The 26,359-nt window shown below is 35.6% G+C and overlaps 1 protein-coding gene across 1 annotated transcript; it reads left to right on the top strand.

Moving 5' to 3' along the window:
• The first annotated feature begins 144 nt into the window (after positions 1 to 144).
• On the top strand, positions 145 to 25,907 carry LOC140748488 (uncharacterized transporter YutK). Its single transcript, XM_073081301.1, has 14 exons — positions 145 to 204; positions 421 to 607; positions 2,068 to 2,239; positions 2,577 to 2,701; positions 4,174 to 4,310; positions 4,970 to 5,059; positions 16,548 to 16,709; positions 17,551 to 17,644; positions 18,229 to 18,388; positions 19,676 to 19,887; positions 20,569 to 20,684; positions 21,150 to 21,269; positions 24,638 to 24,698; positions 25,876 to 25,907. The coding sequence occupies exons 1-14, from the start codon at positions 163 to 165 to the stop codon at positions 25,905 to 25,907; spliced, it is 1,710 nt and encodes a 569-aa protein (XP_072937402.1). The 5' UTR covers positions 145 to 162.
• Positions 25,908 to 26,359: the final 452 nt, after the last annotated feature.

Here is a 26,359-nt window from a genome sequence, read left to right as displayed (position 1 = left end):
ATCGATATACTACTAATAAAGACGCAAACTACAATCGAAAAGATAAAAAAGGTATTTCTGTGAAAAAATTATATATTACTCTGAGACGATCTTAGTTAAGACTGATTGAGATTCCAACCAGAATTATTTTATTTTCAGGATACCAACAACACATCATTAGAAATGGATGACGTAAAGATAAAAAATGGCGGCAGTAATGCATTGGTGAGTTCTTAATCATAAATATGAAGAAAGAAAAATGTTTTTTTATAACGGCTGACACATTGTCAGCCGTTTAAGCCATTTAATGGCTTCCTTCAATTACAAGGCGGTGAGATATCCCCTTTGAGATATTACTTGACGGTTTAACCCCTGGTAGCCTGTCAGACGAACCCTTTGCTTTGGCACTAACTATTTTAATAAATACTATAATCTGTTTAGAGTACCCACGAACCCTTGGACTACAAGCCCTCTGGGTGGCTAGAGCTGACGATGTCCAGATTCGGCAATTCAACGGAGGATTTCTTCAAGAATAATTCCTCTTCAGTGAAGATCATCATGATGTTTGTTCTGAACGGTCTCGTTATTGGGTTTTTCTTCGCCTGTCTTTACTACTGGCTGACTTATAGTAAGTACTTAGAATAAATTAATAAATACATTTTAGATTTTGTAAATTATATAAAAAAGTACTTTTTTTATAATATAGCAGTAGCAGACGAGCATGCAGTCCACCTGATGGTAAGTGGCTACTGCCGCCCATGGACATCTTTAAGCAACCCCAGATAGAGATATTCCTACCTGAGGTCGGCCATAGATGCTCCGCTACCCCTGAGGACTAAGCTGGAATGCCTCGGAAATGTATGTCTCCCTTACCACACCTTTCAAAACGCCTAACAGTGCTGTTATTAGGCAGAAATAGTTGTGGTGGTGGTGCCGCCGGAGTCGAACCACAAAGGGTTTTACCACCTTAGAATATTTATTTTATTATATTTATTAAACGAGGCTATCGCCATAGGGGACTGACACGCAGAGAGTCCCAGGTTCGAACCTCGGCAAGATAGATATCAGAATGAGAAATTTAGATTACTGTTCTGAGTGTGAGTGGTTGTTTTTGTCTATGTATGTGTTAATAGCACCCATGATAGGGGTAATTCTAGTGCAGAGCTGCAAATGTGCGTCGCATTAAAATTCGTTAATATTTACATATATTTTATCGTATATTATTAACGTAATAAAAAAATAATAATTCGCTTAAATTTCATTGCTTAATCGGTAAATAAACCTCAAACTCTTTTTGGATCCACCACGCAGGCTTTATCTAAATATATATAACTCAAAGGTGACTGACTGACATAGTGATCTATCAACGCACAGCCCAAACCACTGGACGGATCGGGCTGAAATTTGGCATGCAAGTAGATGTTATGACGTAGGCATTCGCTAAGAAAGGATTTTGATCAATTCTACCCCCAAGGGGATAGAATAGGGGATGAAAATATTACTTCGTAACGCGAGCGAAGCCGCGCGCAAAAGCTCGTTTTTACATATATTTTGTCGTATATTATTAACGTAATAAAAAAATAATAATTAGCTTAAATTTCATTGCTTAACCGGTAAATAATCCTCAAACTCTTTTTGGATCCACCAAACAGGCTTTATATGGTTATATTTTTAAAAGTGTACAAAAGATAAATACTTTTTTATTGCATAGCGTAGCGTAGCATAGCACAGCGGAGCTCATAGCATATCATGGTAGAGCGTAGCGTAGCATGGCGTGACGTAGCATGACGTAGCGTAGCATAGCATAACGTAACGCAGCACAACTTTTTTTTTTTTTTATGTAACCTAACGAAAAGACAGACGGGCTGCCTGATGGAAAGCAATCACCGTCGCCTATGGACATTTGCAACACCAGAGGAGTCGCCAATGCATCGCCGGCTTTGAAGGAGAGCTCTTTTTACACCCCTCTTGAAGAGCCCCATGTCATAGTCCTGAGGGAATACCTCAGGAGGAAGTTCATTCCACATTTCGCACGTACGCGGCAAAAATGATCGAACTCATAATGTACAGCATAATATTTTCTTTCAGCGAAAGACCAGCTCCAACTCTGTCATGGATTCGGCAGCTTAATAGCCTTGCTCACAATAATATATTTCTTCGTCATATACTTCATGGTTGTCAAGAGATTCCTCGGACCCTGGTTCGGGAGGGCAATTTGGTCAAAATTTTCTGCTGTCTGGAGTAATTTGTGGAAATTTATGTAAGTTAACTACCTTTGTATGGATAAACGCACTAGTTTATGAAAATAGTGTTTGCGTGAGACTTTTTTTATTTAGGAGTAGCAGACGAGCATGCAGTCCACGTGATGGTACGTTGCCCATGAACATCTGTAATCAACCACAGATAGAAATAGATTACTACCTGAGTTCGGCGACAGATGCGCCGCTACCCCATATGACTAAGCTGGAATGCTCTGAAAAAGCAAGGCTTCAAACCACAACACAGCAACGCTTAACACTGTGCTATTAGGCAGAAATACTTGCCTTATTAGGCAATAGGCAGAATACAGAATTAAACTTGTGATTAATGTGTTTCAGATGGTTCCGATGGGGTTTCAGCACAATGGTCATAGCTGCTATAGGGTTCTTCTTGTACTGGGATACGAGGGATGCTCCCGTACGGCTTATTTCGTTACTTGGTCTGGCAACACTGCTGATTTTGGGTAAGTTTACTTTATAGATTTTGTAGGTATAACTAGATGGATCATTTATATGCTGTAAATATCTGAATAGATAATTGGCTACTTGACACTTTTTGGGAAACTGTTTTAATGAATTCATATACGTATTATATATGCCTTTCATTGATCATTTTTTCGAAAAAGGGCTATTTATTAATAAAAAACATATTTTTATTACGGTAAACGGAACGTTACGCCAAAACAGGCGGTCAAGTGTCATTTCGTAGCGTGACGTCAACACATTGAAAATATAGAAATAAACTTCGACGTTACACATACTTCAGGTTTCGATGTGATCGACAGGTTTCGATGTAGTGACGTCACATGACATTTGAGGCAGCACTGTCGCCGTTTTGGGATTTAAAATCCACAGATAAAAAATCGAAAATTTCTTTTTAAAAATTAAAATACTTAGAACATATTAAAAAATAAACGAAATACTGCATAATTTATGTTTACTTATAAGCTATCATATCCAACATATTTCATATTTTATTGTTATAACTGTCAAGTACCCAATTCTGTAAGAAAAAAAGTGATCCATGGCGATGTAAATGTTTCTTCCATAATAAGTGGCAGTGATTCTTAACCACTAGGCTAGTGGTTAAGAATCTCGGCCTCTCGATCGAGGGGTCCGAGGTTCAAATGCCAGGCACGCACCTCTGATTTTTCAAAGTTATGTGCGTATTACAAATGAATTATACGGCTAAACGGTGAAGGAAAACATCGTGAAGAAACCTGCATACCTGAGATTTATAAAAAAAAAAAGAAATATCGAAGATATTTGAAGTCTACCAATACGCACTTGGCCAGCGCGGTGGACTATGGCCTGATCCTTCTTACTCTGAGAGGAGACCCGTGCCCAGCCCAGTGTTCGTTACTGTCCAGTAATGGGTTGATAATGATGATGATGATGAAGTGGTCACTGTCAACCGATGGATTAGAAATATCCTCGAATGGGGACCGTAGAGGAAGTGGAAGAAGTACTGAACGTCCCCCGATCATCTGCTACTCGTATCTTTATATATATATTTCTTATGTGCGTGTGTATGTCACTGAACTCCTCCTAAACGACTGGACTGATTTTGATGAAATTTGTTGTGTGTGTTCAAGGTGACTTGAGAATGGTTTAGATTTTAGATTCACAATTTAGTCCGTGGGAAAAGGTTTTTTTAATTAATTTGTAATTCGTAAGTAGTTATGGAATCGGAAACTATGTATTTGATCAAGTGATGATCTTTAGCAAAGTTGTTGTCCAAGAGCCCACGAGGGTTGGGAGTTAGTAAGACCAATTTTTGACAGATGGCACCACTGTCATTCCAATGCAGGTACTTATTTTCCGTTTTATGTATGTCATATTATTTCTTTAAAATGCGGGCGAAGCCGCGGGCACCACTAATATTATTATAAAAAAAACTATAAAGACGTCTACCACCTTTCCATTCTCTTCCCAGGTTTTGTGTTCTCCGCCAATCCTGGTCGCATAGTTTGGCGGAGCGTGATCATGGGAGTGCTAATCCAGTTCATATTTGGCTTGATCTTCATTCGCTGGGATTCTGGGAGATACGCGCTACAATGTTTCTCCGATAAGGTGAGGTTTTGGGCAAATGTTGGCCCATAGTTTTGATCAAATACATATCTACGAGTACATTCAGTACCTATACGTTGAATCCGAAGGTATGCTTTGAAGGTGGTAGAACTCTCTGTGGTTCGACTTCGGCAGCACCACCGCCACACCTATTTCTACCTAATAACAGCAGTGTCAGGCACTGCTGTGTTCCGGTTTTAAGGGTGTGGTAAGGGAGACAGACTTTTCCGAGGCGTTCCAGCTTAGTCCTCAGGGGTAGCGGCGCATCTGTGGCCGACCTCAGGTAGGAATATCTAATCCTATCTGGGGTTGATTACAGATGTCCATGGGTCCTCGTCTGCTACTCCTATATTATAAAAAAAATGCTGTTGTAAGCAATTTGACAAAAATCTAGTCATCAATCCAACATGAATTTACTACAAGGGCCTATTTCCTTTCGATTTAAGATAAAGTCTATAAGTGGTGATTGATAGATTTGACAAGCCTTTTGCAATATGGAGAACTCTGCCATTTTATTCCTGATATTTTCTATTCTGATAACGACCATATATCGCAATTCTTATATAATACTGTCTAACTTAGGTAAATTAAAATTAATCGACGTTGCAACGTCGTATACCTATTATTTCCTTTGTATTTTACTTTTTCACGAATATTTTCAGGTGGCAACTTTCTTGTCGTACGGTGTAGATGGCGCTGCTTTCGTATTTGGAGACTTGCTCGTACGAACGGAACAAGTATTCGCATTCAGTGTAAGTTTTTTTTACCTATTTATAATTGAAAATTAGACGAGCTTACCTGTAAGCGAAGTCTGATTATAATTTTATGAATGGTGATCTGAAATATAATTGAGAATTACAATGTAGTATCCTTCTTCCCACTCGTCGGCATCGCGATTGTTTAGCCTTTAAAAACAAAAAAAGTTTAAAGACCACTGACACTGCGTATGACAGTGACAGCTCCGGATTCCTCACTTAATTTAGAGTCTATCATTTCCAACTTAGTCTCCTTGATAATATGCATGCTGTCTATATCTAGGAGACTCTTGTTCTTATTGTTGCAGTATGGGTTTTGATTTTGGGAGGGTGGGTAATTATATTTCAGATCACCATTCATAAAATTATAATCAGACTTCGCTTACAGGTAAGCTCGTCTAATTTTCAATTTTATTTCATGGTGATCTGAAATATAATTGAGAATTACAATGTAGATGTTTAGAGACAACTGCAACAATGGGACATGTAATTAAATTAAAGATTTATTACCATACATATATATTATTATATGGATTTAATTACATTGCTGAATATTTATTTGTTCTGCATCATATGGATGAGATGTTGCGAAATCCATAGTGCTTAGTGAGATTTATTCTCAATAATAAAATATATATATATAAAAATACAATATGAAAATATCATATTAATAAGAAATTTTTCTCTTAATTAGGTATAATTATAAAATATACATAATTATTAGGATTGCTAACTGAATATTTACTCTTACTGTGTAATATGGATAAAATGTTCTGAAACACATAGTACTAAGTGAGATTCCCTCTGAATTAGATGAAATAATATTCAGTGCAATAATAATGCAATATTTTTCTCTAAATATATTATTACTAAAATTGGCCAATAATAATAATAATAATAGGGGGTGCTTGTCGGGCAACCTCCACGAGTGTCCGTGTAAGCGGACCGGTGCACCCTGGGCGGCGCGGCCAGCAGCAATTGTTGTTGGCGGCCGGCGAATAGCCCGACCCCAATCCCCACGTGTGCAGGTACCGTGCCGATGGATGCGTATCTGAGGGGGTGCTCAGTTCCAAACGGTCCCTCTCCGAAACCTGGCGACCTCGGAGAGTAACTAGCCTTACCTCGGCATGCGGGGCTCTGCCGGGGCGGACTGTTTAGTTCCCTAGCTTTACTCATGGCCCCTAGTGGGCCGGCTATGGAATGAACAATACACAAACACAAAATAAATATAATTTACGATCGCTCTCTAGAGCTTGTCGAAAATCATCAAACGACGTAGGGTGTAGAAATGTAGGTACTAAGACATCTGAATCAAGTCAGTCACCGTCAGTTGACACTAGGGAGTTGTCTGAAACTCCGCCAGCCGAGACTGTTTCGAGGGTAGCTACGGTAATGAAACCCGCGACCACCAAGGCTGGTAAACCACGTGTACGCATGAAGTGGGATAAAGATGTAAACATATTCATAATGCGCACGTATTTTCAAACTACGAAACTTGAGACAGAATTTACTACATTTAGGAAGCATATGCATGACATGTTCTTACAAAAATACCAAGACACAAATGTTACACAACAAAGATTATCAGTTCAGAGAGGAGTCATTATACGAAACAAATTACTTAGTGATGAAGAAATTAACAAAATTAGGTATGAGGTAGAAAAGGAATACAATCTAAAAAATAGCGAACGTCTAACTGTAAATACAAATCAAGTTAATACTTCACAATTTAGTCCAAACTCAGATACTTTTAATGCAACACCCGATATTTTACCTGATTCATTGCTAAGCAACCCAGATTTTAACCCAGAGCATTTAACAGTAAATAACACAGAGAAAGAACTAGCTTTAATTGAAACCTTAAAACAACAATTCCAAATTAATCTGATTAAATATAGCACCATTGATCCCATTTTAAGACCTTCACTTCCTAGAATAAAACCTTCTCGATATTTATCATATTTAATAATGTTATTCAATAAAAACATTTTACCACCAAAAATAAGTATAATAAATAATATCACAGACACACACACATTTATATATTGTACATCAATCACTATAGTAGAACATTTAAACATAAAAATACACCGTACATCAAAAAACACAGAATATAAACCAGCATGGCAGATTCGTTTGGAACAGGAAATAGAACAATTGAGAAAAGATATAGGCAGATTAACGCAATTTAAATCGGGTACCACTTCAAAAAAATTAATAAATAAAATTAAAGATATTTTAACGAAATCAAAAAAACATAGCTCATATGAGAAAGACAATAAAAAAGTTACTGAACATTTGGATACATTAAAGCAAAAGTTACTTATTAAAAGTCATAGATTAGCAAGGTATAAAAAAGCAAAAAATAGGAAAGAAAGCAATAGACTATTTACAGTAAATGAAAAACAATTTTACAGAAAAATGAGAGAAAGTAATAAAAAGTTAATAAATCCACCAGATATAGAGTCTCTTAAACAATTCTGGGCTGGTGTTTGGGAATGTAATACGGAACATAATAAAGAAGCTGATTGGATACAAAGGGAAAAAGTAAGAGCGGAGAAGGTAGAAGAAATGAATTTTGAAACATTCACTCGGGAGGAATTACAAACTGTTCTTAATAAAAGTCATAATTGGAAGGCACCAGGACCAGATGGAATACACAATTTTTGGTTAAAGAAACTTGGCATTTTCCATGATTGTCTAGCCGAACAAATAAGTGATATAATACAGGGTAAAAGCATATTTCCAGATTTTTTAAGCAGAGGTAAAACTTTCTTACTGTCGAAAAATACTTCCACACAAGATCCCTCCCAATACAGGCCCATCACATGCCTACCAACTCTGTACAAAATTATAACTTCATGCATCGCCAACAGAATTTATAAACACTTAGAGGAATACAATATTTTATCTGAGGAGCAAAAAGGTTGCAGACGTCATCATATGGGATGCAAGGAACAATTAATAATAGACTCCACAATATTAAAACATGTTCAAAAAAGCAAAAAGGATTTATATGTTGCATATATAGATTATCAGAAGGCCTTTGATAGCATTCCACATTCTTGGCTTACTCAAGTACTCGAAATTTACAAAGTTCATCCCACCATAGTAATTTTTCTAAAACACGTAATGCAAACTTGGAGAACAACACTTAACTTACAAACAAATACAAGTTTAATAGAAACGGGAGAAATAGAAATAAATAGAGGAATATTCCAGGGTGATTCGCTCAGTCCGCTTTGGTTCTGTTTAGCCTTAAACCCTTTATCGCGGGAATTAAACAACTCTAAATTAGGATTTAATATTAAAAACAATAGACAAACTTTATTCCAAATAACACATTTGCTCTACATGGATGATCTTAAACTATATTCTAACACAAATTCAAATATTAACAAATTATTAGATATCACTACTAAATTCACAAATGACATAAAAATGAGTTTGGGGCTAGACAAATGCCGTAAATTAAATATTAAAAACGGGAAATTAATACATGGTGCATATAAAATAAACGACGAACAATATATATCAGCAATGGAAAATAACGAATTGTACAAATATTTAGGCTACAGCCAGGCTCGTGTAATAGAATATAGATTAATTAAAGAAAACCTAAAAATAGAATATTTTAAAAGATTGCAAGCAGTATGTAAACAGCAACTCACCAGTAGGAACTTATTTAAAGCAATAAATACGTATGCTATACCCGTGCTCACATATTCATTTGGAATAATTAAATGGGGTAAAACAGAATTACATCAGTTAGAAATTAAAACTAGAACACTACTTACTCAACATAGATATCATCACCCAAAATCTGCAATAGAACGTGTTAATACATCGAGGAAAGAAGGAGGAAGAGGCTCGATAGAAATTACCCAACTACACAATAAACAAATAGAAAATTTAAAGAATTTCTTTATTAACAAAAATAATAATTCATTACATGGAGCTATAAATACAATAGATAAAAACTTCACACCATTAAATTTAAGCGACCAAACCGTAGAACCAGTAGATACAATAAAAAATAATCAAGACAAATATAGAAGATGGAGAGAGAAAGAACTACATGGTAGGCATTTACACGATTTAGAATCAACACATATAGATAAAGAAGCATCAAATAAATGGTTAGAATCAGCCGGATTGTTCCCTGAAACGGAAGGTTTCATTATTGCTATCCAAGATCAGGTTATAAGTACAAAGAACTATAGGAAATATATAATAAAAAAAAACACACTTCCCAATGACCTATGCAGAAAATGTTTCAGTAAGCCCGAAACGATACAACACATAACAGGTGCTTGCGTAACATTAACACAAAATGACTACACTCACAGACACAATCAACTTACAAACATCATACATCAAAAACTTGCTATGAAATATAATCTTAATAAAAATCCACATACTCCATACTACACTTATACTCCTCCTGCAATATTAGAAAACACTACTCACAAATTATACTACGATCGCACCGTTCTTACAGACCATACAATATATAACAACAGACCTGACATCACCCTCGTAGACAAGAAAAATAAACATACATACATAATAGATATTGCCGTCCCTAACACAAATAATTTACAGTCAACAATAGTAGAAAAGATAAGAAAATATACAGAATTACAGGTTGAAATAAATAAATTATGGAAAATGAATAGTGTTACTATAGTCCCTATAGTTGTTTCGACTACCGGAGTTATCCCAAAACAACTATTCCACAGCCTTAAAGCAATAGATCTCCCAAAATTCACTTATCTTGCGTTACAAAAAGCGGCAATATTGAATACATGTCGAATAGTCAGAAAATTTCTTCAATTAGACAGTGATAATGACACCTTACATAACATTACACACACCACACCCGACACTATTAACCTGAATTAACACTTGGCTGAGCCCGTGTTACTTCATAAATCCTGGTAAATCCAGAGGAAACAAATATATACAAAAACATAATAATAGTAATATTGTAATTTAGTCAGTGTTAATAATTATTCAATTCAAGCTTTTGCACCTTGCAAAAAATGAATACATACAAGTTCGAAAATATGTTTTCTACCCTCCATAGTATGTCATAATTATGTGTAGAATGAATTACTTGGTCAATTTTATTGAAACAAATAATACTATTTCCTTTGCTATATAGCAATATGTGTATAAATATGTTTCATATGTGATGTGCATTATATAATAATGTACTTTTATGTAATACTATACTTAAATGTACCAGTAGGTATATTGTATGTATTCCAATATTATTAAAATAGGAAGTAAGAAAGGAAGTAAGTAAGGAAGAAAACTATCCCATGTTGAATATTAAGGAATTAATACCATTATTTATTGACAAATTATGATTGGGTATTTGATTTGATCTTGGGATGATATATGCCCCATGTGAGATAAATTTATATTTTATGTTGTAGGTATACCCGGTATAATATTGGGTGTTATACCTACTTTGTTTCTTTATATTAGTGTGCATGTTCAGGAGGGACATGATCATTCTTAGATCAATGAAACATTTTAGTTTTATGTGACTTCCTGTTTTTGTAGGTATATATCAGATTTGCAAAAGTTACTTATACTTTTTGCTGTACCATGCTTATGCATGCCCTCTGTAAAGTTACATATCTATATGGTTGGTTGGAAAGCTTATGATGTGTTTCCTTTTGAAATCCAATGTGACTTTCCATCTAACATCTTTTCCTAAAAATGTGTGTAACTATCAGTTATGTGTATGTAAAAGTTGATATCAGTTTTCATAGCAGTATTTATGTATATGATTATTTCAAACCCCATTCATGACTAGACCAGAAAAGCTTATCTTGACTCAAAAGTATTTATGCTGAGCATTCCCAGGATTAATTCAGTTTTAATAAGTCAAATATTTTATAACTTCCATGGGGTTCTGGCTTACTTAGCCTGTAATGATTACTAACACAACTGGTTCTAGTTACAGCTCTGACAGTGATAAATTATAAAGTTATTACCCACATTTTTCTCCATCTTAATTCTTTAAGAAAAGGAAAGTAGATAAATCTTCTATATATAATAATTATAATAATAATTTGTATATATAATATAGTTTTCTTTGTTCCAGGCCAGATGTCTGCCATGTGTGTCCTATATAGTAACGTTCATCACACATACCCCTAAGGAATTCCTATTAATTCTAGGGATGCTAGATTTACATTTGAAAATTGATTGGACATGCAGCTTACTTTCTTTGTTTGATGTTTTATAAGAGCATCTAGGTATACACACTAGGCATAAAAGACCCAAAGAAGATATCATATTAATGGCTGGCCATTCACATGATATAATAATATTGTTATTACTTTTATATCATTAATGTGTCACATATTACCATGGTGGACATTATTTACCCTTAGCCTAAGCTTCATTATGAAATGAGAACAATTTCAGTTTTAGTGTAACTAACATAGACATTATGAAGACTTAAGTGCAATAGCAATTCTCATATTATGCTTGTCTTTATTCCAGGATTAATGGACTGCTGTGTTATTTTTTGACCTGATGACTGGTGTATAAATGTATGATGCATGTTTCTATATAAACCTGGTGTTGCTAAAGGAAATGTTTAAGCAACAATATAAGTAGTATATTAATATTTGATTGCTTTTTGTAATGTTGGGAGTACCAGGCTTCTGTTGTAGAGCATTACATAGGCACCAATAATCTTTAGTAAATTTTATCATGATGATCAGCCTCATATTTTAAACAGTTTTACTGTACATGTAAAAGTATGTGCAGATATTTAATAATTACCCATATGTTTGTGGGCTGAACTTCCAAACCTTTAATTATTACTGTATTTATTCCTATTGAGTCACTGAAACATAAGTGTAACGAAATCCAAAATGATAATTTTGTATAAATTCTCACATTTGTACATAAAGTTCACTCTTGACATTCACATATTTGCATTTATGTCACATATGCCATATAAATAAGTAATACTAAACAAGGTTTTTGAATTGTTTACAAGTATGGACATTTATTATTTAGCACATTTGTATTGTTATAGTATTGCAGGTATTGTTATAGTACCTGGCCTTAGAATAAATCATAAAGGTATTTATGTCCAAAGACAACTCCAGACTTCTGGATTGATTATCACTGTAAACCAGTGTATTAAATAGATAATTTAAAAACTTCAATTCAAGTTACATCTATATATAATAGAGTTATATATGTTATGTAAGCTCAATGACTTTAAGTAGGTACTCTGTACCAGTAGTTAAGTGGTGCATTATAGTTCTGATTGTACTCCTTGATACAAATCTCCTTAGAGTTATACCTTAATAATACGAGTATTTCCTGAAATCCGCAATATCTTGAAATACACCTAATCTGGATGTTAGGATATTCATATACCTAGCCCACAAGATATCAAATCAAACAGCTTTATATAGCTGGTAACTGAAATAAATTAATGTTATAAATTATAAATTATATATAATTATAAATTTTACTATACATAATTTGTATATATGTGAGTAAGAGGTACTACAATATAACCCATGTAATATTGTTTACTTTGTATAGGTACCTTTGTATAGGTAGCCATGTATAGGTACCTGTTATTTGCTTATAAAACAGCTGAAATTGAGTAGGAACTATAGAGTATCCATAACAAATCAATGAACTCTGCTCAATTGTGTTGAGGTATTAACACAGAATGCTACTATCAAAGCTAGGACTTCAGACGCTGGTTCCAATATATGAGATACTTATAGTATTCTTTCTTCATGTGACTAAAAATATATTGGACAGATATGTGTCAGTATCAATAAGCCGGAGTCTTGTTTGCTTAATCATTGTCCCCCTGAGGTGGTTCTTTTGAGAGAGCATGCCTTCTGTTCTATTTCAGGTTAACATGAAACAGTTGTCATGTATATACACCAGTGTGTATCTGATAATGTGAGGAGCACATCTATTACCATTTGAGATCGAGCATTGGATTAACTAGTATACAAAGATAATTTTGTCATCAATGTTGTAAGATTTTTATCTTGATGCCATATATTAAATTTTAATATCATATAACACAATTGATTTGTGTGGAACGACCAATCTCAACCAATTTCAAATTGGCAACGGGGTGCTGCATAAAACATTTATGTCACAAATGTCTATTTCAGACATTGTTTTCTGATAAGATAGTTAGTCTTCTATCATTTGTAATGCAGCTAAGTGAGTTTCAATGTCTTCAGTATGATTCCGTTACATGAGCTCATGAGCATCATGCTGTGCGGTGAATCCTGATAAGATTCTTATATGCACGGGGTTATATTTGTTATGGGTTAGCGCACCAGCAATGTGATGATTCCTATTTTCTGTTCTCCACCATGTATTGCACATATTTTTATCGTGTGTATTGTGGTGGAGCATAAATTACCTATTATGACCTTTATAGGTAGCACTAGTTAAAGTGTTATTCTGAGAAGACCATCAAAATGTACCAGGTTGATTTCCTCAGTTCTCATTGGAATATGTTATTCATCCAGTTGCTTCACACATACCTCCCAATTTTAGAGAACTCTGATGATATTATTGTATTCACTCGTTGTCCCAGTATGTTGACATAATATTTTCCATTTCTGTTAGGACACTGTTTTGTCATAAAGTTACAAATATGTTTTGCTATTTGCAATAACTCCATGAATGTTTCCTGAAATTATAGCTGGTTCTGAAAATTATTTTGTCAGAGTTGGTGTAACAGGGTTGGCATAACCTTGTGTTGTAGCAGCTCTAGCTTGGTGCTTATAAATCATTCATGCTTTATACTGTGTATTGTTAGTGCAATAGCTAGTGATGGAAGCATTCAAGCCATTTGCCACATATATGTATTAGCGCAGGTATCTCGTACTCAATGGCGAATGAGTGAAATGTTTAGTGTCAACAAAGTAACACTTGGAGTATCTCGTACTCGACGGTTCTGATGCTTTGTATATTCGACCACTTGCCACATAGAAATGTTAGCGCGAGTATCTCGTACTCAATGGCGAATGAGTGAACCGTTTAGTGTCAACAAAGTAACACTAGGAGTATCTCGTACTCGACGGTTGTGACTCTTTGAATATTTGAACATTTGCCACATATAAATGTTAGGGCCAGCATCTCGTGCTTAATGGTGAACATGGGAAACATTTAGTGTCGACAAAGCGACGCAACGAGTATCTCGTACTCAATGGCTTGGGTGCATTTTATATTTGGACCATTAATTGCTAAATTATATGCATAAAAATGCGAGCATCTTACGGTTAATGGCGAATATGAGCACCGTTTGGTGTCTGTAATGTGCAACAGCGAGATTGGCGTGCATGAATAGTTTTGAAGTTGTAGATACGAGAAAGTTTTTCGAACAATATAGTTTCTTTCTGAGAATATGTTAGTTATTTAGGCATTTTTATAGTCGTGCACACATACTGTAAAAGGTGAATAATGCATTATTTTCTTACATACCTGGTAAGTAATTTGTACATAACCTCTGAACCGGTGATCCAATCCGAAGAATTGCTTCGTAAATTCCTGCTACTGCGACTACAACTACGCGGACGTGATTCTTCATTCCTAGTTTCGGCACGATTACGATTCTTACGGCGCCAAAATTTGAATGCGGATCCTTATATATCTCGACGAGACAAGACGAAAAGTAAGAATAAAATTTTTTGATATCTCGCTTAGTTTTCGAGATATCGATATTTAAAAATCGAAAAATAAAAAAATATATATTCTTTTAATGATGTATTTCGATAGATTTTTGGAAAAGAAAACGAAAACAAAGAATATTTTTTTTCGATATCTTGCTTAGTTTTCAAGATATTAATAAATACATTATTAAAAATGTTGGAATTTTATTGAAAAAGTTTTTTGAAGATATATTTTATCCTTTATTATGATTATCACTATTATTATGATAATAATAATAATAATAAAAAAAAAACCTAACCTAACCTAAACTAAACTAACCTAACCTAACTTAACCTAAACCTAACCTAACCTAACCTAACCTAACCAATACTAACTCAAATTTCAATCACCTCTAACTTCGTTGTCCCTTGCCCGATTTCTAATTATTTTATACCATCGTACTCGTCTCAACGATACCTTTTCGCACATACTACTTCCGTTTCTCTCCGTTTTCTAAATTTTTAAATATAATTTTCTCCGTTTTTCAAAAATCAATTTTTGGTTTTTCTCATTTTCCTCCGACGTTTCTTAACGAATTCTCTTTATTTTTCTTCTACCGTATTCTGCACGTCCTCCCCTATCCGGAGATACAATTTCACTTTTAAAACGCAAAAAATCGAAATTTTCGAATAATTTTTGAGTATCGATATCTCGAAAACTAAGCGAGATATCAAAAAAATTTATTCTTACTTTTCGTCTTGTCTCATCGAAATCTATACGGATCCGTATTTAAATCTTGGCGCCGTAAGAACCGTAATCCCCCCCTAGTTTCCATTTTCTTCATTTTTTCACTAGCTTTGCTTCACTATACACGTTTAACAAAACTTTGAAAAAATAGTATCACGATGCCTTGGAAGCGCGAAAAAGAAGTGAGGAATCCGGAGCTGTCACTGTCATACGCAGTGTCAGTGGTCTTTAAACTTTTTTTGTTTTTAAAGGCTAAACAATCGCGATGCCGACGAGTGGGAAGAAGGATACTACATTGTAATTCTCAATTATATTTCAGATCACCATGAAATAAAATATATTTATAGACACCTAAATAAGTTGATTCGAGAAATAATATCTTCGAAGCACCTTATCCGAAGTTTCGGACAAATTCGGTGTGTTTACGGATGACATGGGTGGTATGATGACCATGTTAGATATGAAGTAACGAAATATATTCCATATTTTGTACAGAGTAGGAAATAACTGAAGTGGTTATTTCATACCTAATGTTATAATGTCACTTATTATTCATCATTTCAACTAAAAGAAAGTTCTTTTTTTTATATTTAACTAACGATAAGGCAGACGGGCTACCTGATGGAAAGCAGTCACCGTCGCCTATGGACATTTGCAACACCAGAGGAGTCGCCAATGCATCGCCGGCTTTGAAGAACAGCTCTTTTTACACCCCTTTTGAAGAGCCCCATGTCATAGTCCTGGGGGAATATCTCAGGGGGACTTCATTCCACATTTTGCACGTACGCGGCAAAAATGACCGTGCAAACCGAACCGTGGAGGACCGCCACGGGTCCAGTTGATGTAGATGGAACCTCACACTTCGGTGAGTGGTGCGATGAAGGAAGGGTAAAGGGGGAAGGAAGGGTCTTTTACTAATACTTCAGTAAATAACTTTTTAAATGGACCAGAATTTTGTTGACGGATAAAAAATAACACACTTAAATCATCAAAAGTTTTTTTTGTGCATTTAATATACATTTTCTCTACTACCATCCAAACCAATAATTCCTTCTTGCAGAGCCTCCCAATAATCTTCTTCATCAGCATGTTGGTGGAGGTGCTGTTCTTCTGGGGCGCGCTGGAGTGGTTCTGCCTGAAGCTGGGGCAGCTGCTGCGGCAGGCCACCCTCACCACTGTCTGCGAGAGTGTTATTGCTGTTGCTAACGTGTTTTTGGGGATGGTGAGTTGATTTGATGAGCTAGAATAGTACCTATATAGTAGCTAGTAGTAATAGTACATAGTAGCTAGAATAGTATAGATATCTATTTGTAAATGTCTAAGCGATTGGAGGAGTGTCAAAGGAGATTGGCATCAGCATCTTGTTTAGAAAACTTTTCTTATGATAATATAGGAATAGCAGACAAGCCTGCTGTCCATCTGAAGGTAAGTACCTACTGCAGCCCATGGTCATTTGTAATCAATCTCAGATAGGATTAGATATCCCTACCTTAAGTCGGCCACAGATGCGCCGCTACTCATGAGCACTAAGCTGGAACGCCTCGGAAAAGTATGTCTCCCTTACAACAACCTTCAAACCAGAACACGGCAGCGTTTAATACTGCTGTTATTAGGTAGAAATAGGTGTGGCAGTGGTGCCGCCGGAGTCAAACCATAAAGGGGTCCTACTACCTTCAAAAATGTTCTACCTCAAGCCGATCGTAGATGTTTTATCAGTCCTATGGTGGTCGCTTAGACCTTACTAAGTAGTCGCCTAGACACTTCTTTTTGTGGATATTGTAAGCAATTAAGATTAATCCAGAAGACCAGAAATGTAGGAATGTAGATTGAGGGAACAAGATGGAATTAAAGAATATAATTGGCGCTGCAGTAGTGGTGGTGGATACAATTATGCAGTTAAAATTCACGCATTTCTCTTAACCAACAATTCGAAAAGAAGTCTTAAGTACTTACATGTAGTTTAAAAATTATGAAAACTGTGTAACACAAAACCTGTAAGAAGCTTTACTGAGTCTACTTTGCTTACGTTTCAATTATTAATCAATTTATCTTTTTGTTTTCAGACGGAATCAATTCTGCTGATCAAACCATACCTCGCTCTGCTAACCCCTTCAGAGATGCACGTCGTAATGTCTTCAGGATTCGCTACTGTATCTGGTCAGTAAAAATAAATCTCCAAAGTATAAACTATCTTGGACGTTTCGCTACTCGTTAAAAGATGGCGCCACTTGACCCTAAATCATCCTATCGAAGTTTTCTAAGAGTCTTAATCCGAGACTAAAAGAGCTATGACAATCTGTGGCTCGTCGGCTGATACGCAGAGTTTTATTAATTCCAGACCAGCTAAAAGTCTAATTATTTAAATTAAATCAAGTGACCAAATTAAAATGGCTGTTTTGAGTCTGGGTGTTCGTGCAATCTTTGTGTGTGTTCATGTATCTATTACACATGTTTTTATTTAGATAAAAGCTATTTTCTTTTAGGTTTAGGTTTAGGCGCTGCTGTGTTCCGGTTTGAAGAGTGTGATAAGGGAGACAGATTTTTCCGAGGCGTTCCAGCTTAGTCCTCAGGGGTAGCAGCGCATCTGTGGCTCACCTCAGGTAGGAATATCTAATCCTATCTGGGGTTGATTACAGATGTCCATGAGCGGCAGTAACCACTTACCATCAGGTAAACTGTACGCTCGTCTGCTTCTCCTATAATATAAAAAAAAAATGCTATCATTTTCAATCCCTCTTTAGGTACAATCCTAGCAACGTACATAACGTTCGGTGCTGACCCGTCCTACCTGATCACGGCGTCGGTGATGTCTGCCCCAGCTGCCATCTGCTTCTCCAAGCTGCTGATGCCGGAGACCAAACGGTCACTGACCACCGTTGATAATATTCAGCCGGTTGAAAAGTAAGGACTAGAATATAGGTATATATTATTTAGTAGTTCTGGATACGATGGGAATTGTTATGACGACCCGCGTGGCGGAGCGGTCACCATACCGGTCTGACGCGCAAAGGGTCCCGGGTTCGATCCCCGGCCAGACAGATATGTAAATGATGAATTTAGATTTCTGTTTCTGGGTCTGGGTGTTTGTGTATATGTGTATGTGTGTGTCCATGGCACTCACGACACAGGGAATTCCTAGTGTGGGGCTGTAAGTGTAGAAAGCGTTTGTTTGTTTGTTCATTGTTATGGTCCGGATACAGAGGAGTCAATTAATATATTATCTAGCTGTTGTCTACCCGTTAGTGTCTTATTACTGGGAACTGGTCTCCATTTAGAATGAGGAATCTAGACCATATTACCTAGATTCACACACCTATTTCTACATAATAACACTAGTGTTAAGCGCTGCTGTGTTCTGGTTTGAAGGATGTGGTAAGAGACTTTCCGAGGCCTTCCAGCTTATTTCTCAGTGGTAGCGGCGCATCTGTGGCCGACCTCAGGTAGGAATATCCAATCTTATCTGGGGTTGATTACAGATGTCCATGGGCGGCAGTAGCCACTTACCATCAGGTGGACTGCATGCTCGTTTGCTACTTTCTGTATCGAAGACTTGGAGACAGTACTGAAACATTTGACATAGAATACATTGTTTAAATGCCGCCGCGTCATCACACTTTAAACCATTTTTTTTGTTGACGAGGGGGAAACCTTCAAAAGGTACCCGACGCCATGGAAGTGACGGCGGGTTATGTGGGATTTTTACCGCACTAAAACCCCCCCGCGGTGGCCGTCCTCAGTGTTTGGTGGAGAACTTCGAGATCTCCAACGGAACACAACCGGAGTCCTCCTAACGCGATGCCCTTCTATCGGGCTCTGCCCTGGGAGGAGCAATTTACGCTCCTCTCACATCCCCTGGTGATTACAGCGATATGCGACCACACAAAACCGCTGTCCTTCCCGGGGTAGCATACTGGACGGTTCGAGCTCCCGCTCTTGCCGCCCGCAACCCCGGAAGCCCCCTTATAGTCGCCTCTTACGACAGGCAGGGGATACCGTAGCCCTATTCTGGTCCTGGTACTACAGGAACAATCACACTTTAAACCTGGTGGTCAATTCTATCCCTACTTTAAATAAGACTTCTTTACTAGTTGAAGTCGACTACAGATCACACTGATCATTTACCATCAGATAGTCTGCACGTTCATCTACTTTAATCAAGAAAAATAATTATATCTACCCTTTTACCAGACAGGATCAATCAGCCCTCGCAGCTGCATCCAGAGGCGCCACCAACGGCATCGCGCTAATCCTGAACATCATCGCCAACCTGGTGGCCTTCGTGAGCTTCATCGCCTTCATCAACGGCTTCCTGGGCTACTGCGGAGGACTCCTCGGCAACCCTGATATCAACATGGAGTGGATTCTTGGGAAGGTCTTCATTCCGCTGTGCTGGTTGATGGGTAAGTTTTATTTTAAAGGTAAAGATCTTTTGTTTTTACCAATGGGGCTGTGGCGACGTCTCGCTACTCGCCAAGAGATGGCACCACGAGTAGTCATAATAGCGTGATGATTTCAAAGTTTAAACATCTTCTAGCCACATATCATCTAGCCTACAGGGAGATCTGCCGCCGTCAAAGGGCAAAAATTAAAGAATGGATTGAACAGAAAAGAAACCTATGAAAGAAAAATGAATGTTGTTATACAATTTAATAAATGTGCTTGTTTAATAAAAGAGAAAAGGAGGTGAATCTGACAGAAATAAATGCTGGGATAGAGAAAAATATGAAACTTATCATAGAACAAACTAGATATCTTCTATATAAAATTCTCGTGTCACAGTTTTCGTTGCCATACTCCTCCGAAACGGCTTGACCGATTTTGATGAAATTTTTTGTGCTTATCCGGTATCTATGAGAATCGGCCAACATCTATTTTTCATCCCCCTAAATGATAAGGGTTGTGCACCCTTAATATTTTTCGGGTCAGCTAGTAAGTATCTAAAAGTTAAGTCCAATACAAATTGGGAAAATGGAAAAATACGCACACACTTTTCAGAATTTACTAAAAATGCTTTACTTAGTAACAATGTTTGTCTTCATTGATAAAATAATTTTATTATAACTATGTATTATAATACACAGGTGTCCCTTGGGAAGAATGTGAGCTGGTCGGTTCTCTAATTGGCTTGAAGACTGTCGTTAATGAATTTGTGGCGTACCAACGCATGGGAGAAATGTTAAAAGAAGGTTTGCTCTCTGTAAGTATTAATATTTTAGTTAAATTTATGTAGATATTTGAAGATGGTAGAATTTGTGGTTTGACTCCGGCGGCACCACCGACACACCTATTTCTGTTATAACAGCAGTGTTAAGCGCTGCTGTGGTCTTGTTTGAAGGGCATATACGAGTAGCAGACGAACATGCAGTTCACCAATAAGTGGAAAAAGATTAGATTCCTACCTGAGATCGGCCACAGACGCGCCACTACCCTGAGGATTACGCTGGAACGCATAAGATAAGTATGTCTCCCTTACCACACTTCAAACCAGAACACAGCAGCGCCTAACACTGCTGTTATAACAGAAATAGGTGTGGCGGTGGTGCCGGAGTCCAACCACAGAGGGTTGGTAGAACCTTCAAATGTACCCCATTATTGTCCCTGTGTCCTGCAGCGGGACAGTAATGGGTTGACAGCGTTATAACCTATATATTTTCGTTTTCAGCCAAGATCTGAACTAATAGCAACGTACTCTCTCTGCGGGTTCACGAACCCAGCGTCTGCTGGCATCATGATAGGAGCCATAGCGGCCATCGCGCCCAACCAGAGGGAACTGCTTTCCAGTGTGAGTAACTAATACGCCACCTCTGTCTAATACGACTAATACTTAACATATAATATAATTGTATTTCTCTGATGTTAGTAACTAATACGCTACCTCTATCTAATACGAATAATCCTTGAGATGTAAAATAATGTTTGTAATATAAATAATTATCTTTCTCTGATGTTAGTAACTAATACGCTCCCTCTATCTAATGCGACTAATCCTTGTGATGTAAAATAATGTTTTTAATATAATTGTCTTTCTCTGATGTTAGTAACTAATACGCTACCTCTATCTAATACGAATAATCCTTGAGATGTAAAATAATGTTTGTAATATGTTGTAGTTTTAAAGGTGGTAGAACCCGTTGTGGTTCGACTCCGGCGGCACCACCGCCACACCTATTTCTACCTAATAACAGCAGTGTTAGGCGCTGCTGTGTTCCGGTTTGAAGGGTGTGGTAAGGGAGACAGACTTTTCCGAGGCGTTCCAGCTTAGTCCTCAGGGGTAGCGGCGCATCTGTGGCCGACCTCAGGTAGGAATATCTCATCCTATCTGGGGTTGATTACAGATGTACATGGGCGGCAGTAACCACTTACCATCAGGTGGACTGCATGCTCGTCTGCTACTCTTATATTATAAAAAAAAAAAAAAAAAAAAATATATAAATAATTATCTTTCTCTGATGTTAGTAACTAATACGCTCCCTCTATCTAATGCGACTAATCCTTGTGATGTAAAATAATGTTTTTAATATAATTGTCTTTCTCTGATGTTAGTAACTAATACGCTACCTCTATCTAATACGACTAATCGTGATGTAAAATAATGTTTGTAGTATAATTGTTAATCCTTCTCTCATTAACGTTTACTCATACGTATGCAAGAACCCACGATTTTGCTGGATAGTCTCCTACACTGCCTCAATGTAGGTTGGTTGGCGAAACTATTTTTTGCCTTTATATTTTAAATGTAGGGAGATAGTATCGAATAAAGTATAGATAATGTCTCAATTTCGCGATAATTTAAATATAAAATCATAGTCTCGAAAAAAAGTATTATACTTGTAAAAGTATCGGTAGCGCTAGAAAGAGTACCAACTCTGTAATACACTACGAAGTATCGATGCTTAAATGGTTGTCCTTTTAATTCCGACAGGGCTCCTCGTGCCCAACAGTGCGGCAGTAATGGGTTGACGACGACTTATATGGTTAAATTTAATAGATATAATGCATTTGTTTGAATATTTGATTAAATATACCCAAAACCAGGACAAATTACGGTAAATTAAACGTAAAATATGATGGAGCTAGAATGTATAATAACTTACCTGAATGTATAACTAAAGTAAATTCCTTTGCCAAATTCAAAACACTGATAAAAAATTATATTCTCAATAACATCGAATAAAAATACAATACAATATTAACATATAATATAACAAGCACTCAAAAATACTAAAACCACAAATACATGTATATATGTATATATGGGCGCAAATCAGTATCTTATGTTTATATTATAACATTTAATGTTTAAAATAATTATTTATGGGTGTAAATCTGTATCTTACGTTTATATTATAATATTTAATGTTTAAAATAATTATTCGTAATTACAATACTGTTATTGATCTAACCTCAATGTCTCTTAGACATTGCACTGATTCTTTCGACTGATTTTAAAACATTGATTTTGTAATTTATTTTTAATAATTCATATTGTTGCAAACCTTCAAAGTAAAAATCAATTAGATTATTATGACTCCAATTTTATTGTTTTATAAACAAAACTTAGTTTAATTTGCATCCTACTAGTAGCGCCCTCTTTTGGCGATTTATGAAAACTTGTAAGGAATGTTTGCGTGTTGTAACGCGCTTGTTTATTAAAACAAATATAATTTGTGTAAGATAAATTATTTGGAGTAACATAAAATTCATTATTAATTTTTATTATGTCAATTTTGATTGTCAATGTGGAATTAATATTTAGATTAAAATATGGACGATTTCCGGTAGTACTTCAAAACACTTTGTTAGTCATACCAAATAAATTATGTAAATTATAATAATATTAAAATACTTATTCTCGTATTTTTAAAACAATATTTTCAATATAATGTTATTTTATTAACAGTTAAATTTATTGTGAATCACGTCACTTGTTATAACAAAACAAGTGATGTGAGAGGGTAGTTCTTATGCTGTTTGTCACTCGAGTAGTATTTAAGTCCACGCGCTGGTAGAGCGTGGTACATTCGCATTTAATCAGTCGTGTAAGCCGTTACTCTGCTCGAATTGTAAATAAAAGTGAATAAAAGTGATTCTCATATTAAAGTCGTTTCGTTCAGTTTATTATTAAAGTGCGGTAGTGGGTTATCGCCGACATATATGTATATGATATCTATCCTACCTATCTATTTTGTGCACACTTTATTTGCCTTTCATACAATTTTTCTGACCATAGGGGCTGCTGGAAGAAATTCCAGGTTGGAATAAGTAGTCCTTTGTACTACATTTCTTTTTAATGCTCTATTTCTTTGTTATGTTCTGTGTACACAAATTTGTAAATTAAAAAAAATACATAAATATGTAAAACTATGTCAAGAACGCATACATAAAAATTACACATAGACACGCATACACACATGCTCACACACACACATGCGCTACACACACACAAATGCAACACACACACGAACGTACGCACCGATATACACAAACACGTACATATAGTCTGATTCATAATTAGGTGTCCAAAATGTAAACAAAGAAATGTCACTGTCAAAATTAACAAGAAATAAAAACTAACAAATTCAACAAAAAATGAAAACTTTAACAACTATACACAATTTAACAAACGTGCTATGAAAACGAGAAAACATTCGAGTTCGATCACAATCACGAAAATGAATAATATTAGCTACGAAACTTAAAAATGACGGCACAAGAAATGTTTTGGATTCAGAGTGTGTTACCATTATCACATTTTAATTTTCTACCATAAACCTTGTTTTTTATTATTATTACTATATGGAAAGAAATTGAGGTAATATAAATATGATAAAAAGTGAATTAATCTTAATTTATTTAGATTATTATTTTATTATTGTTGTATTACTTTAATATCGTCAAAAATACGAAACTACCATTTGAAACGTATTTTCTTGATATGTCAACACCTTTGTTTACCTTTTGGACACCTAATTATGAATCAGACTATAGATTTCAAAACAGATACGTACCGAGCATTACAATACGTTATTATTAATTTAAATTTCTCATTTTAAGTGATGAATATGTCTTATGAGAAGTAAAGATTCTTTAAACCTAATATTAAGACTGTTCCTTCAAAATCTAAGGCAAAATGTGTTTTTTTATTTTCAGATCGCTGTAAGGGCATTCTTTGCAGGTTGTGGTATTTGCTTCATGACTGCATGCATAGCAGGTAAATATAACCTTATTTATGCAATGTACAGTCACGAGCATAAAAATACAAATTGAAAATCACCCTGCATAGATAAATATGTTTTTTACTAAATAAAAAATGAAAAATTTTTTGATGTGAAACATCTATAGCCGCACGTAAAACCGATTTCTGGCGTGGCTACGCATGCCGTGGCGACACGTCGCCACGGCATACGATGGTATATATATACAGTCTATATGCAGTAGTGTGTACGGTGTGGCGACGCAATCGAATTCAATAAATAGTCATCGTTATCTGGAAAAAAATCGTAATATTTTATTTTATCATTATGACATATTTAGTTCCTATCACAATATGTTCTTTTCTGCATATTACTTTTACAAAATAATGTCGATGTTTCACATCTGCCAGACGTCCCGTGACGGCTCACATTTTTTTTTACTTCTTTTTTGCTAATATTCTTTCTCCGGCAAAATAGACTGCTCTTTTTTACCGGAAGGTCGATATACATATGTATATCAAAGATATTTATTAATTATGACAGATATTATTGCCCTTTAGTTCTCTACCTAATAAGAGCAGCGAAGGTGGTAAAACCCTTTGTGGTTCGACTCCGGCGGCACCACCGCCACATCTATTTCTATCTAATAACAGCAGTGTTAAACGCTGCTCTGTTCCGTTTTGAACGGTATGGTAAGGGAGACTTTTCTGAGCCGCTCCAGCTTAGTCCTCAGGGGTAGCGGCACATCTGTGGCTGACCTCAGTTAGGAATATCTAATCCTATCTGGGGTTGATTACAGATGTCCATGCGCGGCAGTAGCCACTCACCATCAGGTGGATTGCATGCTCGTCTGCTACTTCTATATTATAAAAAAGTCACATATTATTATGGATTATAGTCTTTACATATTTTCAGTTCGTGATATAGTCACAATTATTTGATAAACGTTTTCATCAAATATTTTTTAAGATTTTTTAATATTCTGCCTGTTAATGTCATATATTTTTGCTGCGTTCGTGCAGGCAGACATTACTGAACTCGTTCTCGGGACAGATATTTTTTTTAACGTTCCCATAGTCATATATTTATGCCCGTGACTGTACATTTAATTTCTACACTTTATAATTAGAATTATTGAAATCCTACAGATTTTATCTTTTGAGATTGCCTACTTATTTTACATTTTTCTTACAGGTCTTTTAATGCCGGAGGACTCGTTTGGATAAACTAAAATTAGTTTTGACTAAGTACTTTTTAGTTAACTTATTTTAGTTATTTGTATATACCTATAGCAATGTCGACGTACTTAATTATGCAACAATTAATGCAAATATTTGTTAAAATAGATATATTTTAAAATTATTATAAATTATAATTATGTAGCATTTATAATGTAATGTATTCGTTAAGCATTACATTAGAATGGTGCAGTGTATAAATATTTTTGTGTGTTATCGATAAACCCAGTTTTAATATTGTTTATAATCAGATTTTAGCAATAATATACTGACCAATTGCATTTATACAGCATATACAAATCTATTTTAATCATTACATTACAAAGGTTAATATTTTAACATTTTTGTAACATAATATTTTCATTATATATTTCTTAAATTATTATAATTGCTAATCAATGATCATAATAATATAATATGCGTTTCCCGCGCAATAAATA

The sequence above is a fragment of the Epargyreus clarus genome, unplaced genomic scaffold (genome assembly GCF_041222505.1).
Source record: "Epargyreus clarus isolate Ecla_fem2 unplaced genomic scaffold, WU_Ecla_fem_2.2 ptg000016l, whole genome shotgun sequence".
NCBI classification, from domain to species: domain Eukaryota; kingdom Metazoa; phylum Arthropoda; class Insecta; order Lepidoptera; family Hesperiidae; genus Epargyreus; species Epargyreus clarus.
Note: the sequence above shows the minus strand (reverse complement) of the source record. Positions and strands in the feature narration are given on the sequence as shown.

Bases quoted from the DNA above. Each gene is read 5' to 3' on its own strand.
- LOC140748488 (XM_073081301.1), top strand. From the start codon at position 163: ATGGATGACGTAAAGATAAAAAATGGCGGCAGTAATGCATTG. The intron at 5,060-16,547 runs GTAAGTTTTTTT...TCCTTCTTGCAG, and splicing joins AACAAGTATTCGCATTCAGT to AGCCTCCCAATAATCTTCTT. The intron at 16,710-17,550 runs GTGAGTTGATTT...TTTTGTTTTCAG, and splicing joins CTAACGTGTTTTTGGGGATG to ACGGAATCAATTCTGCTGAT.